Source organism: Mastacembelus armatus, chromosome 15 (genome assembly GCF_900324485.2).
Source record: "Mastacembelus armatus chromosome 15, fMasArm1.2, whole genome shotgun sequence".
Taxonomy (NCBI): Eukaryota; Metazoa; Chordata; class Actinopteri; order Synbranchiformes; family Mastacembelidae; genus Mastacembelus; species Mastacembelus armatus.
In genome coordinates, this window is record NC_046647.1 from 2,585,883 (window position 1) to 2,605,499 (window position 19,617).

A 19,617-nucleotide genomic window follows, 5' to 3' on the forward strand; every position below is an offset into this window, starting at 1 on the left:
CACTATTATTATTACCACCCAAAGTGCACACACACCGGAAGCAGTTGGGGGTCTGGTGCCTTGCTCAAGGGTCTCACCTCAGTTGTATTGAATGTGGACAGGGCTATTCACTCCATCCCACGACAATTCCTGCCAGACCTGAAACCCGAACCTGCAATTTTCAGGTTACAAGTCCGACTCCCTATCCATTAGGCCACGACACACACATTTGATATGATATAGGATATGATCACATTATGAAGACAGATTCAGGTTATTCTGCTCTTCTAACTTATTGCTTTAACTGATCATTAGATTAGGTAAGCCTACTGGCCAGATATTTTGAAATACATTTATCTACCTGAGATGCATGTAGCTGTAATTACATACTAGAAATAAACTGACCAACATAGAGAACACATAATTATTTTTTTATTGGTCTTTATATGTCGAACACAGCGAGTTAACAGGTCCAGTGCCACTTTCACTGGTATCAATCAAGGTATGGCATAGCTTCACATATGATTACAGATGGCATTTTCTTTTTTGAGCATGATCCCTTTACCAAAAGCCAGGACAACCCTGCAACCCACCTTTTACCCAACGCCAGCTGGGATCTGCTCCAGTCCGGTTGGATAAATAGTTTCTTTGTCCAAGATGTTTGTTTACAAGTATCTTTGATTTCTGAAGTATTAATACTAATGCAAATATAGAAAACAAAAGGTGCTAGTCATTCTGTAGTTCCATAATGCAGGTGGAATAAATCATAGTTAGAGCTAATGAACTAAAAGTCAACACAACGACCATTTCTTTCCCAGTCTCCATAGCGGGTGGGCTCTGGACCCTGAGGACCCCCTTTCTCCTTAGTTACAGGGTTCACATGATTAGGGAACTCTGGAGGACAACAAGACACAAGAGGGATCAGTTTAAAGAGAGTTACTTCAGGCTGCTTCAGATGATTTACTTTCTTCAGCACCTACAGTACACACAGTTTATACACTGTCCTACAACTAATGCAGCCAGCTCTGTCTTAACCCTTGACAAACATTTCTTAGTTCAAAGTCTGCTTACTTTCCTCAGCTTTTAACCACTGTCACACAGTCTTTCCTAGCTGATAGAGCTCCAATTTCAAATCAGCACTCACATAAAAACAACATATAACATATGTTCTTTTCTCTCTCCTCTATACAAATAAATTGAACTGAATTAAGTAAGATGTTGCAAAAACCATGTTCAGTCAACTGCCATTCAGCTGTTGTTTCACATTTTGTCATGCAATTGTGTTATGGGTACTTAAACAGTTTAAAATACCAAAAGACTAAGAACTGGTGTACAAGGGGAATTGCAATGAATACATAATGAAATATAATTAAACTACACAGTATTGTAAAATGTGACTTATTCATAATGTGGTGCCAGTAAAACATCCAAATGTTTTTGCCTTCATTGCTTCTGAAAACTGCCAATTTAGGGACTGGTTCACCTTACTTTTCGCAGTCTTTGCGGGAGGAAACCAGAGTACGTGGAAAAAATCCATGCAAGCACAGGGAGAACATGTCCCTGCCGGGTTTCAAACGAGGAACCTTCTTGCTGTGAGGCTGCAGTGCTACACTGAAAACAAACCTCCATACTTTTTTGTAAAAATCTGATTAATTGATTCATCGAAAATATGAAGGGCCGATTAATCAATTATTAAAATAGTTGTTCGCTGGAGCCTTAATTTCAGGAATACACTGAAGAGTATTCTGAACGGAATGGAGTCAGCAGTGTTACAGTTTATTTTGTGGTGAAAATCCCTTTTATTAATTCATGTAATTATAATTATTACAAAAGTTAACAATATTCAGAACATAATTCCACTTACATTGTCTGCAAACCTGAATGGTTTATTATATTTTACCATAGTTAAAAATGGGGATGTTTTCCATGCATTTTTATAGTGGTGGTGAATTAATATTTCTCTCTCTAAAAAGGCAGTTAAAAAGGAGAATCTATTTTATAAGACACAATCAAAAGCAATCAGTTCCTCTGGGAGTTTCCTGTATTCTTCAGGAAGACAGATTAGGATGTTTTACCGTACCCCAATACTGATTTTGATTATTCGTACTTTCCGTGACACCTTTGCTCGTCTCCCCTGGGCTGTCCAACCGACCCTGTGGGGTTTTAGCTTTCCCCAGCGGCTTCTTGTCCTTCACCGCCCCACTGGCTGCTTGTGAACAGCCTGAACAAGACACAGCGACACCACAAAGACAATTTCAGAATGGAAACTACAAAGACCACACAGCTGTCTGCAGTCAGATATGATAGACCTCCAGCTGAACACTTACCAATATGCATGCCAAAAAAAAAAAAAGAATGAGCATTCCCATGGAAGCTCCATTTTTAGATTCTTGAACTGTTGCCCAACAGACTGTGATCAAACATTTAGAAAATTTGGATTTCAGAATAAAATCTGCCTTCCAGTGAATGTGATTTTACATTGATATACTCAGCCAGTTAATAATGAATAAATGAACAAATAAATCCTCAGTAAAATCTACAGTCTATAAAATAATTCCATAAATCAATGTGATATCAGTATGTTTATAGTCCCTCTCATCATGTCAAATTAGAGTGACACTCATGGGACATTCTTCCAAGTATGGTGACCCATACTCGAAATTTGTGCTCTAACCCAAAGCGCCACCCACCCACCCACCCACCCACCCACACACACACACACACACACACACCAAACACAGCTCCATTAACATATACTAGTTACCTCAAATGCTGTGGGCCAAGAGAACCTAACAGGTCCTCATCAGTTGAGTAACTATGTCATTCGGTACAGTTTATCAAACACGAGTTCACCTAAACAGGAGATTTGCGAAAGCTACTCTGTCTAACATTAAGCCTAGCAGATGTGGCGGAAGCTTATGTTGACGCCGAAGCAGACACACTGACCTGCGAAGACCCGGTGCACAGTTAAAGTCTGAGAAACGACATGTCTGTTGGCTGAGGCCCAGAAACACGGCAGACCAAGCATCCTCTGTTCAGATCACACACCTGAGCAAAGACGTCGCTGTTTGTCGAGCTTCGTTCACGCAGTTTTCATCATCATTCAGCGACAAATAGCCACAAGTCAGTGTAGTGTTCATTACACGCCAGTAGAGGGAGACCTATATCGGGTTATATCTCCATGACAATAGGAAAATAAAGCACAAAGCGCAAATCCAAAAATTAAATCAAACGGATAAAGCAATGTTTATTTGTAGAACTATGGTGATATCTATATCTCTATATTTCACTACTTTGCATTTTAAAATCCTGATATCTTTGCTGGATGCAGTGAATACAGGATGTAGACATTTCTCTTGAAAACTGCCAGGGTTGGATTAGACATCCCAGGAGATATTTAAGATGTGATATTTTGGCCAAATGCAGGTGTGAGAGAGGACTAGAACCCTTACAATCGTGATTGCATGATAATATTTGTGATGACAACTCTGGAATTTCAGGATTAAAACATTTTTCTTTTCACATGTAAATTATATGTAAACATATAGAAAAGAATGGGTGGCACAGCATTGTGTTGGTTAGCACTGTCCCCTCACAACAAGGAGGTTCTGAGTCTGAATCCTGCTCGACTCTGGGACCTTTCTGTGTGGGCTTTTCATGCTCTCCCTAAACACATGCAGGTCAGATAGATGCAGGGTGTACCCAGCCTCTTACGCAATGTCAGCTAGGATCAGCTCCAGCCCACCAAGGCCTTGAGTTGGACTAAGTGGTATAGAGAATGACTGAATGGATGGATAGAAAAAAAAGGATACTGAAGTAATTTGCTGCATTTCTGGTTCATTCTTCTTATATATGCTTATATATAAATAAATTCAATAAAGTGAAAAGGTGTTATTCTATGATAAAATACTCACATATGTGAAAAATCATTCAAAATAGTTGAACTGAATTAAGAATTCATGTAACTGTTAATATTTTAGGTGTGTGTGTGTTTTCTGAGTAAAAACTGTTGCCAGTGTCATGGTGAACAAGCTGAACAAACTTACTGTGGGGCATGTATGAAGCGTTTTGGTGCTCTGAGTGAGTTTTGAAAAAGTGGCTTCAGTATTGACTGATGCTTGTTAGCAATCTAAAAAAACTGTAATAATACCAGGGTATTAGTGAGGTCTAACACTGATGTTTGGTCATGAGGTCTGAGTCATGGTCAGATTTCTGGTTTACCCTAATGGTGTTTGGGTGGGGTTGGTGTCAGGATTGTGGGGTTGACAAAAAATGGCCAAAAAGTCAATTTTGCATAATAGGGGGTCTTTAGTTAAACACTAAAATATCACTATATGAAAATGATTAGAATTCTCTTTGACCAAAAGTGCACAAAAGGGGACAGATGACAGTAGATGCTTTTGCTTTTATTAAACTGTGAGTCACATACTGAGGAGTAGAGAAAGACTCCTTGCTGTTTAGAGTGCTTTATTTTTCCTAACTTAGCTTATCTTTATCAAATCTGTTGACCGCTTTTTCTCCTGACAGAGCCGTGTGTGTGTGCGCGGAATTCCAGGAGGTTTCTGTGTAGCTCAGCTCCAGGGATCAGTGCTGATATTTCTGAGTGGATGATGAACCTCTCCATTACATTCCTCTTGAAGCTTTTAGAAAGCAGTCCTGGAGAATGTCAGATTGCACACACACACACCCATGTATGCATACACATACACACACACACACACACACACACACACACACACACTGGCCAAACAACTGGCTCAGTATGCACTGCCAAATTCAATGCACAAAAAAATGCATTTACCAGTATATTTTATAGATCCATCAGGGTTTACACAAAAAAGGGCGAAATGAGATTTCTTTTGATAAATCTGAAGATGGATCTTCAACAACCCAACTTACATTGAGTGTATTCTGGCTCGCTCTCATAGATTAATGTCCAGCTACTGCAGCAGGTTTTTAAAAGAAATAAGCTCTATAAAGACACTATCAACTATCTGTTCAGCAACAAACTGCAGACAGACAGTTACAGATTAACTGATAAACACAGTGTAGCATTTAGCAGCTAAAGAACCTGATAATTCCCTCAGGAGAGCTAAGAGATATCTGACTTAGATTCAAAAGGGTGGACAGACAACTACACATGAATGATCATGCTGCTCTGTAACTGCTGAATGTGAAACAAGCTGCTGTTTGCTAAATAATTCACCATATCAACTTAATAGATGAGTAAATGTCAGTTCAGTACTTGTTACTACAGAAAAGAAGTGGACAAAAAAAATCAGTTATCAATGTGTGCTTTAGTTCTTGCTACTGTGCTGCAGTGTTCAATATCAAAAACAAGTTTTCCCAAATACTGTTTGGATATATGGGAATATAGGTAGAAACAGTAGTGAAATTCTACAGGTTTTGCTCTTAGGGCTACTCTATATGCATTATAAAAATAAAGATGAATTATAATTGTATTTCCAAAATAAGAGGTAAAGAACATATATTCATACTAAATTATGGCTACAACTAACAATTAACTGTTTGAAATGACAGTAAATTGTAAAATGTTTCCATTGTGTTTCACTGCCTAAAGATCAAGTGCCTTGCTCAAGTTACAGTGACATATGACGAAGGGCATTTTTTCCTAAAATAGCTAAAATGATTAATTAAATATCAAATCATTACCAATCAGTTTTCTGTCAAACACATAACTAACTAGTCATTCTATGTAGATTTTTAATTTATTTGCATGATCAACTTTCCAGAGGGAAAAATGACTTTAATATCCAAAATATATTATGATTAATTTGAATATAAGCAGATATGTTGGCTGTTCTCAAGCATTCCTATAGCCATTTGTTTTAGCATGTGCACTCACACATGCTCACACATACACACACACCAGCAGCAGCCTGAGTGTCAGTCATTTATTAGAAACTGTATCTTACTGAGCCAACACTGCACTGTGTCATTAACAACACATCTCACTCTCACAGGTTCTGCTTCTGATCAAACAGCTTTTAAGGTGTATTTGTTATACTGAACCCACCTCCATATGTCTCTTTATTTCTGTCCTTTTCATTCAAAAATAGTCCAACAAAATTTGAAATGTGCTAAACTGTGGTCAAATATATACTTACTGTTAATACAGCTGCCTCTAATCAGATGCTTCTTGGCCTTTAGGCCCATTTTTACTTAAATTATAAAATGGTCAAATAGACAAATATCCCCAGTTTGTTGCTGTTAAACATCACACGGAGTCCATTTGGATTACATGTTAGAATTCATACAAAGGTGCTAAAACAAGTGCTCTGTTATTTTACAAATGATAGCATTAACATGGCAGCAAACACTGACGGGCTGATGGCAGACATCAAATAGGAAAATATGAAAACAAGTCCCTTATAGGTACAATATAATACAAGAACTCATTGATGCCAGTTTGCACGGGTCCTTCGACGCTTCCTGGGGCACGCTGCTTACCATGATGCCTCCAAATATTCCAAAAGTTCCGGCCTTAGTCTGGTCAATGCAGGACTAAAACTGGGATTCGTTGCATGCCTCTAGCGATGCTGTTGCTGTGATGAGGGTGCCCATATGAAGTATGTTTGGTGTTAGCTGCAGCATCGCTGCGTGCCATACGTAAAGTAGATGATAATAAGAGCAGGCAGATGACCTGATCACCAGCCGTTATAAAACAGTGTCCTGTACCGGGGCCTCACCTGTCCCTACAGTGGGCTACAGCCTCGTGTCTGCCCTTTATCAGTCAACACCACCGTAGATAGCAGCTGGAGGCCTAGTGTGGGCTCTACTCGCAGGCCGACACTGCGCTAATCTTGGCAGTGTTCTCAGTCCAGGGTTGAAGGTTCTGCAGGGCGAACAAAGAACTGTTCTGCAGGCACAGCGGATCCGGTGTTACCGGCTGGTTGATGGTCTTCTGGAAGGCCTCCTGCTGGAGTTGCATGAGGATCCTGTTGGCCTGCTGCCGCTCGGCCTCCCGCTCCTCCGCCGTCTGCCGCCTACAATAGCGACAGAGAAACACCGCTGGGTGCGTAGGTTCCGTTTATAACAATAACACTTATTATGATCATCATTATTATTATTATTATTATTATTGTACTGTTGTAGTAGTAGTAATAATAATAATAGTAATGGTGACTATTATTATTATTATTATAACATATAATATTATTATTCTATCTTGTAGGCTGCCGGCGACCTATAGGCCCTATGTTGTATTTATGGAATGTATCGAATACACTGATAATTTTATCGGCTGAATTTATATTACACACCCAAATAAGTCAATTGGCCTAATTCCAGTCAGGGGCGCTTCTGACACCATCACGGTTACTGGTGCTCTATGGGAAAAGATATAACAAATATCCTACGGGAAGAATTCTGTCCTCGTGGGTGGTTGACAATAAAAATGTTAAAATGTCGTCTAATGTATTCTAATTCTTTAATAAAAATATGAACTTTACCAGGCCTAGTGTTCAGTTTATTAGGGACACCTAAAAAACGGGACACACTGATTTAGCGTGAGCTGTGTGCATCCAGTGAACTGGAAATTGAGTCTACGTTACTTATGTGTTGCGGTGGTGGAGTGCATATGTGCATATGAAGCTTATGATGAAAACATTCATCAACAGTCCTTCAAATGTGGACCAATAACACATCTTGGCAGTGTCCGATCTATGCGTTTTTAAATGGCGTGGCAAGGTTTTGGTAGAATGGCATAAGAAGGTGGCGTATGTGGGAGTTCTTCTACAAAACAAGAATACAACTCTACTTCTGTAAGTAAACTTGAACAAAAAAATTTACAAATCTATTTTTACTATTCTATTTTACCAATGTATTTTTATTCTTACATTGTATTAATAAATACTTCCCAGACATTTTTAATCTTAGAGAAAAGGAACAAAACCAGTGTGGGGGATGATCTGGAGTGGGAGGGCAGCTGGGGAAAACAGTACAGTAGATCCGCCGTTGTGTACTGGCCATTAAAAACCACCAGAGAACACCTAACAGCCCTTAGGAACCAAACAGACCTCCTATCCACCAGAAAAACAGGGATTTCTGTGTATAGATGATATGCTTGTAAAAGAAAAACAAATTAAATACATTCATGGTTTCACCTCCATTTGGTGCGTCTGTTTTGGAACCACGTTTTGACCTGAGCATCAGTCATTTTTAAGGCCTTGGCCAGGGCAGCCCGCTCAGCAGATGCCAGGTATTTCTGTCGGTGGAACCGTTTTTCCAGCTCACATATCTGCAGTCGAGTGAATGAAGTCCGAGGCTTCTTCTTCTTTGGAGGTGTCCGGTTCTGGTAGGGATGGCCTACACGACGTGTTACAGTGAGTGGTGAGAGGGACACTGGACAAGTTAGAACAGGACAGGACAAGGTACAGCAGGACAGGACAGGACAGAGCAGAACAGAACATGACAGGTCAGAACAGAGCAGGACAGTACAGCACAGGTCAGAACAGGGCAAGTGAAAACAGGACAGGACAGGTCAAAACAGGTCAGGTCAGAAGAGGACAGGACAGAGCAGGACAGGTCAGAACAGGACAGGACCGAGCAGGACAGAACAGGACAGGGCAGAGCAGCACAGGAGAGAACAGGGTAAGACAGAACAGTGCAGAATAAAACAGGACAGAACAGAATAGGAAAATACAGGACAGAATATGACAGGAGAACAGAAAACGTGGCAAGACAGGACCACATAGAATGGGACAGAATAGAACAGAACAGGACAGGACAACAAAGGACAGGACAGGTCAGAACAGGGTATTCAGCATAAACAGATAAAGCAGTAGCAATATGCAAGATACATCTTTGAATATATTAAAAAAAACAGGACAGTATATATTTGATAGTGTGCACGGCAGAGCTCTAAAATATACTGCTGATATATGTATGTCCTGTAAATAAAAAATTAGAAGACTATAACTGCTTTATAGGGATTTTTCCTATTTGAAGATCTAAAGACAGAGTCCTCATCTGGGATATTTATAATTTATATACTGTGATGGGCTGGTAACCACCATATGTATATATATATATATATATATATGTATGTGTGTGTGCATGTACTGTACTCTATATACATACATATATATATATATATATATACACACATAGCCTATTGTCAGAATTTTAACAAAATGGCTATTTATAGGGCAAATGCAATGCAGGGGTGATATGAGCAGAGCAGAGGAAGAAACACAGAAGAGTGCAGCTTCAGAAGAGATCCCACAGCTCCCATTCTCCATGGCACACACAACAAATAGCACACTGTCAAACATCACCTAATATCCTATAAAAGTAACAGCTGCATATATGTTCAGTAAATAAACATAAAATGTATTACTTCAGTTTTCTTGATAAGTAATACTGTAAGGTGGGCTATTAATGGTGAGATAGATTTTGCAGCAATTAGATTTGCATTTTGGTGGTAAAAAATGATTTCAAATCCTGTAATTATGCATACTTTTAACAGCGTTACAAATACAAATGCCAACTTCAACATAAGAATTTATTCGAATTTATTTTTAATGTTAAGCTTTAAAAACTGACAATTTTACCTTGTGATTTAGGAATTTTAACCAGTCTGATGTATTCAGTGGAAGAGCAAGCTAAACGTGGCAAAATAAGAACTGTAAATACTGGTTCACTGGGAAGCATTCTCAAATGTGGTGCTACCTCTAATAATCACTGAATTAAAATGAGACATAATTCTGTAAGTCATTAATAACAAATTTTATTAGAAAGGTGCAATTCTGCAAGATGCAATTAAAATAATGTTGGCGAAATACTGGTCAGCTTTCTTTAAGCGCCTGTTTTGAAAGCAGACCTATTTGTTAAAGAATTTGGTGAAATGATTTACCAAATACTGCAGGCTTTAATGTATTTTCTATATGTTTTGTCATTTAAAAATCGTTTTTTTTGTCCTTTTGTGTATTATATTATATTATATTATATTATATTATATTATATTATATTATATTATATTATATTATATTATATACCTGTGAACCTGTCTTTGGTGTAGCGTCGATTGCTCTCCATCCAGGGGAAGGTGAGCGCGGTCAGGTTATTAAGTGTCCCACTCACCGCCGGCACAGAGTTACCGCCGCTCAGAGGCCGGTGCGCTGGGACACGGATAACCCCGGAGGCGTTCACGTTAGTCCCGTTCACATTCACGCCCATGTTCATGTGATAAGCCCCGCCGAGGGAAGCCATCCCGCAAGAGCTGCTGGTGCCGTTATATCCGGTGTTACCGCATGTGAAACCACCGCCGTTGCCACAGCCACTTGCGTTGTTGCTGTAGACCGGGTGTCCGTAGTCCGAGTCGTGCATCCTCGCGCCTAGCATGCAGCTCTGCTCCACGTTGCTGAGAATCTGATCGATGCCGAAGCTGATGGGTTCCACGTGCTGCTGCAGATGCGCGCCTAAAGTCCCTATGTGCTCCATGGCCTCCGAGAGCCCCACGCTCCGGAGCGAGGAATACAGGTTGTTTGACGCGCAGCTCCCTGCACTCTGCCGTGCGGGCTTCTTCTGCTCGTTATCTAGTGACCGTGGGCTGTGCGTCTGTGTGCGTGTAGATTGAGCGAGGCTGGACAACCCCCCTGAAAATACACACACACAAATCAGAGTGCCACATACATGGCGTTTAGGCCCAACTAATGATGGAATATAGGTAGATTTCATAAAACACGGACTAGCAGCTAGACAAGATCTAAACCATAACTCCACGTACACGCGGCTGTTTTCATTTCTCATGAGGACCTTAAATACATTTCCTGGAGATTCACCATACTATGCAACCCTCACTTATACTAACCTTACACTCACCATAAAATTCAATGATTTAGGCTGAGTATTTTACTCTACCGCTTAACACCTGAAACAAATGAGACGAACAACCAAATGATGTGCCTTTGATTCTCCTTTCAGTTGTTCTGTTGTACATTCTCGTGCTATTCATTCTTCTTTTTACTTTGACATTTTCCCCACGTCGGAGATCAAGGTCTTTACCCATTCTCTGACGTTTTGTCAGTGTTAGGCTACAGGCTGGGGTTACTTTATTGCCTCATTCTCCTCCCCCAGTGATTACACTATGTTGTTTCATTCTATTAACGAGTTGTTGCTAAAACAATCAATATAATCGAGCTCAGGTCGAACACTTCTTCTTATCATATCTTCTACGGTGGGTACTGTGGACGCAAAAGTGGATAAGGCAGGACGATTTGGCAAAAAAAGACTACAACATAATGTGGTTAAAGGGTTAGGGTAAAACTGGACAACAGCTCGGGAAAATGACATGAGTTAAAGAGACCAGTTGGTTAAAGTCCATCTATGAGTTAAAGTTATTACGTGTTTACTTTATTGATATATTCAGCTGGAGCAAATAAATAGGCTACAATTAATTAAATCAAACCACGCACATCAAATCAAAGGGACAGTTCATACTACTTGATTTGAATGGGCTGAAATGATACAAAAATGACTGATCTGGATTTGCGTTTCTCATCTATTGTTGTGGAGCTTGGGTTATTATTAATTCATGTCCAGAGTGATGACATCGCTTTTTCATTTGTTTCCGTGGGAAATGCTGCTGGATATTTTACCACATTAGAATATCTCATGGCATCGCTCCGGAGCTAAAAGTCGTGAAAACCCCCGAGTTTAAGTGACATTTTAATACACAAACGATGAGTCATTATTTTGGTTTATGGCTACCCTCATTAAAAAATAATAAGAAATCCGGAAAAGATCAATGACTAGGCAGTGGGTTTAAATTAGAGGGCTATTCATTGTATTGGAACAAGTGGATGTTAGCTGTGTTTAATCATAGATAATAAATAAGGAGTCAACACTTACAGGCTACAGCGCATATTTCCTATTAACGGTAATCAGCCGGTGCTGCTGCAAGACACCACCAATTGCTCAACAATTAAATGTAAAATTCAACCATATGGGTCATTGCTTTCTTCTCATTTGTAAAGCCACTGGGACTGAATTACTTAACACGGGGCATTACAGTATCAATATTTGATGTGCCTTCAAATGTCATGATTGGTCAACTGATCGATATCAAATTTTAATACATGTGGTAGCGGTGGTCCAATATTGTCCATTAGGCAATAGAAACAACGACTAAATTACTGAAATTAAACGCAATATTGAGCACAATCACTAAGCTGTGTTTACAGGCAAATCAACAACAACAACAATAAAAAAAAATAAAAATAATAATAATAATAATGATGATGATGATGATGATGATGATGATGGTGATGATGATGATGATGATGATGATGATGATGACTACCTCAGAACAACAAAATTCTGGATTCGAACCCGTGTTTGTCTGGCTTTACTCCACAGTAAAAAGACATACAGGTTAGACTGATTGGTGACTCCAACCGCCCTTAGGTGTCAGTGTGTGAATGTCTTGATGTGTCAGCCTCGTGATAGGGTGTCGCACAACTGCGATAACACCAACACTGTAGGCCTACATCATAATAATATAATAATATTATGCGTAATGTCCTTGACAGGTTGTGATGTCTTTCCAGACTCAATTTCATTTCAGCAGCTCCAGTGTCCTTGCGGCTCTTTGAAAAAAAAAAAAAAAACACTTCAAACACAGACCCATATTAACTTCTTCGCCCTTTAAGCAGTAGAAGCTGGACTGGCAGAGTTATCTGGGTGTCTGAAGCTGCCACTGTCCAGCAGAAAGTCAGCCTAAATTCTGTGGCCGCAAAATAACTGGCAGCCCTTTCAGACCTGCAGTTTTCTTGGTAAACTAAAAGCAATGAAACACATCCTCTTTGCTGCCTGTCACCCCCTTTCAATCGTATCCTCTACAATGAATTGTAGACTGTTACATCGTCACCTTTTAGTCATAGGACCTTCACTGTACTGTTGTATTTTAAAGGATGTTTTTATTTGTACATCTTGGTTCCACCATCACTGGGACGTATTTGATTGACCTATAGCTCAAAAGAAGTCAGTCTGTGGGAACAAACCCTCCTTTATGATGGTTCTAGTGTTGTCGTGTTATTTTAGAGAGGTGCTGACTTCCAAAGGAACCTACAGTGCACTGGCTCAAGAGATTGCTGTGGGTCTACCTGCCCAGTCCTTGACGTTAGACCTCAAGCACTCTGGCGCCAGCTTCATCTATTTTTCCTCTGAGCGCAACATGAGCTTTCCCTAAACACTGGCCAGTAGGTAGTTTACTATTTGTCTCTACCCAATGAGAAAGGGTATGAAGAACTCTGTTCGTTCCATGTGCTGTCATGGACTGCACACTTGTACTAATGACCAACTTGTATTGCCTAGCACAGTCTTGTACTATGAACATATTTGTAGATAGCTTGGACTCTAAAGCATTTTTAACTTTTACATAAGTTGGTTTTGATAAGTATAGAATTGAATTACTGTGCATGTGATGTTAACAATTCTTAGTAATGAAGTTGCTGTGCAAACTGTTAGCATATAGCTCCTGGTGGACCTGACCTCGTGTGATGTCCCACCCTGGTAAAGGTCAGAGAACTGAATGATGTGGGGACATGCTCATCATCATGAACCTTGTCTCTGCACCCAATATTTTGGTTCACCTTTTCCCCTTTGTGGTGGCACCACTGTTGTAGTACTACAGTATTTATCCCAGCTCAAGCCATGGTGCCAACTTAGTAGTAAACATATTGTAAAACAAGTCAGATATTTTTGAAATTGTTTTTGTAAAGCCAATGTAAACTGTAAGGGAACTGGCATGTTCCATGTTCCTCCTGAAATGAACACAGTATCAGCTTGACTGATTTATGTGCTTGCAGAGTGCTGATCCTGACTGAACAGAGAGGGAACTCTGCTGCACTTTTAGACTGACAGATGTCAATAAAGAGTGTCTCTGTCTGGTCTGAAAAAACACTGAGGCACTGAGATGCTGAGATAAGTGACTAATCCTGTTTGTTTAGTAGCACAGGGAAAAGGCAGACACTGAAAAGAACCTGCACTACACCGTTTCTGCAAAGCCCATAATGTTTCTGCATCCCCATCAAGAAACGCACACGCACACATACTTGTATTTCTGTAGTTGTGAGGACACTCAGACATAATGCTTTCCCTAGACCCTAACCCTAACCATAACCATCACAACTAAATGCCTCACCCTAACCCTAACCGAAACCTAAAATAAATTCTAACCCTAACCCTTAAACCAAGTCTTATCCCTCAAGCAGGAGTCTAAAAAAAGTGAGGACCAGGAAGATGTCCTCATTTTGTCAAAATGTCCTCACTTTGATAGTAATATGCTCATAATAGTACTCACAAAGATAGCTATATAAGTGTGCACACACACACATGCATTTGAGGGGCTTGCTGTTGCTGCTGGTATTCCTTGGTGTCTGGCCTGTCCTGGTGAAAACAAGGTGTTTTACTTTAAATGTTGGGGTCATGGTTTAACAGCACAGGACCTGAGTAGTTAGTATGAGCTTCCTGGCTGAACAGACAAAGGGCCACCGACTGAAATTCAAAATACATGAACAGAAGTTAAAGAGAAAAGGCCACACCACCTACAACTTAGACACAGTATGGAAGTGCTATGTGGATAGCAGAGATCAGGAAGTCCATACTGGTAATATTTCTGCATACAACTGCTGAATATTACCAAAAGTCAGGTGAGCATTCCTATGGAATAATGTTAAATGATGAATCTTTTTAGGCCCTGCAGTGAGTATAAGGTTGTACTATCATGAATATATTACTGCAAATTACTTAGTAACATGCTGTATTTCTGCTGTTTACCTCCAAATCCTTATGATGGAAAGTAAAATAGCTTCAAGTGTGATATCTTTTTTGAAATTTAAAATTCTGTCTCAGAGTATTACAAACCATTATGTTGTGTTATAATATCTGATATACCTTTAAACCCATACACTGTCCATTAATCCATACAATGGACTTCCTTGGTGGCATTTTATCTTACTTCTACTTAAAACAAGTCCCCACTAACACAGACCCCCATTTTACTTACTAAAAGAGTATAGACATACAGTATCTGAATAGTATGGGCACAAAACGCAGAGGACAGGTTGATGAAATTTACAGTGACTAATGTACATCAACACATAAAGCACTTTCTCTGTCAGTGTTTAGCTAACTTCTTTTATATATTTATGTAGTTTTATCTCCTGTCTGCTGTGGAAAACAGTGGTACTGCAACTGACTATTTTCCAGGCCTCTCCAAGGCAGAACACTGCTGCTTTCCTTCCTGCTGTGTGATGGACAGTTCCCTATCAGTGCACTTATCTGAATGTCAAGGACTTCCAGAAAATCCCATTTTCAGGTGATTGATGGAAGGCAGTCCAACTGAAGAGATGTGAGAAAGAATAAAAAGAAAGAGTGGGTCAAAGAGGACACACACAATGGTGTTTACACGTGTAAACAATCTGAAAAAAGCTGTTTAAAAAGTTTGCCTTTTTAAAGGTCTATATTGAATACAGAATTATGATTCAGAAAGAGTAGCTGCCCAAACCAGAAGCACTAATGACAGTTATGCAGTGTACACATGATGTTTTGGTACTGACATGCCTTCTTCAGAGCTTAACATACAAATGAGATCACATCATAGTAAAACTTCAGTGCAACCAGAAGTTTAAGATGTATTTATCAAACAATGCAACAATACTAATAAAATCTTAGAAAATACATTATGACCATACCATACATACCAACAAGACTCACAAAGCCTCCAGCTCCACATACACAATAAAAATGTGTTATAGCTATGGCTATGCGATTAATATAAAACGTTTAAGGCGTTAATATTTTTATAACGTTAATTAATCCCGGGACCTCTTTTGACCTAACGCCATCCCGTAATTTAGTCGCGGATGGTTACTCTTGGATGTGGCAGGGCGTGATAAGGTTAAGTTAATGGTGAGTTAGCGTTAAATGAATGAAATGATGAGTGAGGTGTTTTCTACTGGTGTGCTCAGGGGCAAGGTCCGTTTGAAAAATATCCTGATGGACGTCTGGATAAAACCAAAGTACATATTGCGACTTTTCACGGTCTTTTCACCGTAGCACGACCAGTTTAGGGTAAAACTGGACAACAGCTCGGGAAAATGACATGAGTTAAAGAGACCAGTTGGTTAAAGTCCATCTATGAGTTAAAGTTATTACGTGTTTACTTTATTGATATATTCAGCTGGAGCAAATAAATAGGCTACAATTAATTAAATCAAACCACGCACATCAAATCAAAGGGACAGTTCATACTACTTGATTTGAATGGGCTGAAATGATACAAAAATGACTGATCTGGATTTGCGTTTCTCATCTATTGTTGTCTGTTAGTCACAGGACCGTCACCGCGCTGTTGCATCTTACAGGATGTTTTTATTTGTACATCTTGGTTCAAGTACCATCTTCGAGTAAAGCACATTTTTACTGACGCCAGCAAAGATGGCAACAACGAGCCGCTCGTCAGACCACACCGGCTGAGCGCAGCCGTGGCAGGACTGTTAGCAAAACTACAACAGCGAAGCTGAACAACGGCATCGACAAACGGATACTGTAGGCCAGTTAACATCGTTGAAGACAAGGCTCTTCAAGACATTATTCACATTGCCACAGGTGACCCGTCATAGGGGGTAACCTTCCAGGGTATAAAGTCATGTTCATTTAGAGTGAAGAATGGAAATGTTAAGTTCCTCCTATATGGTTATATAACAATATATTGCTGACTTTGTACTGGTCAACGAAAACAACAATATACTGACAGTAACTGACAATAATGGAACACACCAGTTTATAACTTTAGGGAATAAGTGTGAACTACATAACTGTCAATAGTGCTTCTGCCTTTTGCAGCTTAGTTACTCTTGTTAACTTACAGTTTCTGAGCTTATACATATTTGTGCAGTTCAGCACACCTTCCTTCAGTTTGAGTGCGTTAGCTATAGAAAAATAATTATTGTTATGGTTATGATATTGGTGCAGATGTCAGGAGGTGTGATGAAGGTACTTCACAAAAATTACAGTATGTGGAAATGTTTAGACATAAAATTTATGTTCTTAGCCTTAGGCAAATATCCATTGCTAGGTTTAGTAACAACAACTACATAGTTTTTTAGACACAAAAAGACATGGGTACATTTAGGAAAATAAGCTGCTTGTCTAAGTTTAAGAACAAAAACTCTTAAAAGGTACCTCACAAAGATCAGCTTTCAAATTCATAATGCATAATGCAAGATCATGTCATTGTGTTGTGACCAATCCCCACCATGTCATTCGCCCACTAAGTGAAAGGTTTTGAATAAAATGAATAAACATTATTAATCCCCAAATGAAAATAAAGATAGCTTTGTAGTGAAAGTATGTGTTAAATCCTAGGTAGACAGTCCAGTTCAACTTTTGCTACCATAGTTTGGTAAAACATGTGCAGCATCTTCCTGCAGACATCTAAGGACCTTCCCTTAGGAGGAAAATTCATCTCTGCCCTTTTTTTATATTGCACATCTATGTTCAGTGACCAGTCCAACTTGGACCTTGAAAATCCACTATCACTTCCTTGGCATACCATTTCCTTTAATATTTTCTGATCAGAGGAATGACAGAAATTAGATATAAATGCACAGAAAATCAAACAATATCATTATGGATTGTGTAATTTTTGTAATAAAGCAACACCCAGTGTCCACTAAAAAGAATATATAACAATTTTGAATAAAAATCTTTGTGACATGTTTCTTACATCCTAAAGACTTATATTAATAAAAACTTCAAAACATTCAAACTTTTTTGTCTGGGTCTCATATCTGACATATAGATATCACTACTCACAGAGAGATATCACAAAGGTAAATGTTTTTTATAGGTGTATAGAGCTAATTGTACATCTTGATTGACTTCCAAAACACATCATCATATTGAACACATCAACTAAGACAGTATTGCTACTTGTTCACATTTTTCATAGTAGGTTTAATGTAACCCAAACAAAACCATCTGTGTATCATTTTATTAGTTGGAGTCTTATAGTAATACTCTCCATGTTGCATTGGAGTACAGTAAAACAGCCCAAACCAGGACTTGTAGTAATAGACCCACTGACTCACAACTTGCCATACTTTTGCCATATAAGGCCTGATGTCAGTAAGGTCCAGTGCTGTTGACTTCTTGAGGAGGACAGATTGAGTGGCTGATGAGAGGATCTGATGACTCCATGTGAAGGAACAAGGGGGAAGCTGGGAATGCTTGAAGTTTGGCTTGAGCTCTCAGAGCGGAAGAAACTTTTAGATGTTGAAGAAATCTCTTCTCACTGTGATCTCTGACACTGGGATTACAGTTGGTTGCTGTGAATTTCCACAGAGGAAGATCCATGTTGGCATCAATCAGTCAAACTAAGTGAAGACTTAATATGCTTTGAGATAGTTCTAAGAGTCTCAGAAGACGAGAAAGAACTGGAGCATCTCCATCAAACATAAATTATTTTCGTTACTTTTAGTTATATCTGCTTTACCTGCCAGTAGAGATAAAGCAGTAGAGAAGCAGACCTCGAACACAAACACAAACACATACATGTTTTTATTCCCTATTTTACTGTTTATTCCCCATTTACTGTTTCACAGTTAATGTTAACCCCCATCTCAACCTGTTGTATTAATATAATTAATATAACAGTGCATATCATAATGCATTTCCTCATATATTATTTAGTACAACAGTACAAATTCATGCTAAATCACAAAACTCACTAATTACTTACAAATGTATTAATTATTACTTTATGTAGGACTAGCTTATTTTAGCACTGTGACATTGAAGTCACTTTGAATATTTTCTGTATTCAACCAAACCAGGAACTCTTTTTAATGTTAACCAAGAGGTTAAAGGTTTCATAATGCTGTAGTTACTATAAGTAGATAATGTACTGCGACTTTCAAAACAAATAACTTGTTTGTAAATATTTTTCTGAAATGTTGAATATTTACATATGTACATCTTGCCAAATATATAAATTAACATTTCCTCATTGAGTTAATAGAAAACCCAATCAAATCACAATTACATTTTATTAGAAATCTATGTTGTACTTTGGTCATATGAAAGCCTAAATGTCTCTGGGAGAAGAAATTTGTTGAGAATGACAAAAGTTAATCATTCCATTATTAAAAATGAAATGTGGAAAACACTGTTTTTATACATATTGTATTAAAAGGGCACCTGAACTAATGTGAATTTTTGTTAGATGGGTTTCAATGAAGATTAAAGTATGCAAGAAATGGTCAAAGTTTCAGGAATTTACCATAGAGCCTGAAGTTATAGACACAACAGCAGAGTTATGACACTATCATCACTGGAGCTAGTGTGAAATGGTGTTTTTAGACCAAACACTATCTATCACTCAGACATGCTATAACAACCATCAGTCTAATGTGACTGTGTGCAAATGCCACATCATGATAATTACAGCAGCCTCTCTGCTTGATAAACAGAAAGGCCATGACAAGTGCTTTATAAGTATAATCATATGGACTATAAAATATACCTATGTGCATGGCTAATGTGCATTTCTCATAGTGGAATGCTGACAGCAGACAAATGGTAAATGTTGACTGTGAAGATATATTGGGA

At 38.8% G+C, this 19,617-nt stretch overlaps 2 protein-coding genes across 4 annotated transcripts; both read right to left on the reverse strand.

Annotated features, from left to right (window-relative positions):
- Positions 1-389: 389 nt before the first annotated feature.
- On the reverse strand, positions 390-3,081 carry sdhaf4 (succinate dehydrogenase complex assembly factor 4). 2 transcript variants are annotated; one of them, XM_026309221.1, is made up of 3 exons: positions 2,926-3,081; positions 2,099-2,200; positions 390-873 (listed from the first exon to the last, which is right to left on the reverse strand). In XM_026309221.1, the coding sequence occupies exons 1-3, from the start codon at positions 3,005-3,007 to the stop codon at positions 764-766; spliced, it is 294 nt and encodes a 97-aa protein (XP_026165006.1). In that variant the 5' UTR covers positions 3,008-3,081; the 3' UTR covers positions 390-763. The 2 variants fall into 2 exon arrangements, with proteins under 2 accessions (XP_026165006.1, XP_026165005.1); XM_026309220.1 differs by having other exon boundaries at positions 2,087-2,200.
- A 2,608-nt stretch (positions 3,082-5,689) lies between these two features.
- On the reverse strand, positions 5,690-10,957 carry tlx1 (T cell leukemia homeobox 1). 2 transcript variants are annotated; one of them, XM_026309992.1, is made up of 4 exons: positions 10,897-10,957; positions 9,999-10,598; positions 8,106-8,343; positions 5,690-6,986 (listed from the first exon to the last, which is right to left on the reverse strand). In XM_026309992.1, exons 1-4 carry the CDS (start codon positions 10,955-10,957, stop codon positions 6,776-6,778), a joined length of 1,110 nt encoding a protein of 369 aa, XP_026165777.1. In that variant the 3' UTR covers positions 5,690-6,775. The 2 variants fall into 2 exon arrangements, with proteins under 2 accessions (XP_026165777.1, XP_026165778.1); XM_026309993.1 differs by lacking the exon at positions 10,897-10,957 and having other exon boundaries at positions 8,106-8,307; positions 9,999-10,607.
- Between the last annotated feature and the right edge of the window lie 8,660 nt (positions 10,958-19,617).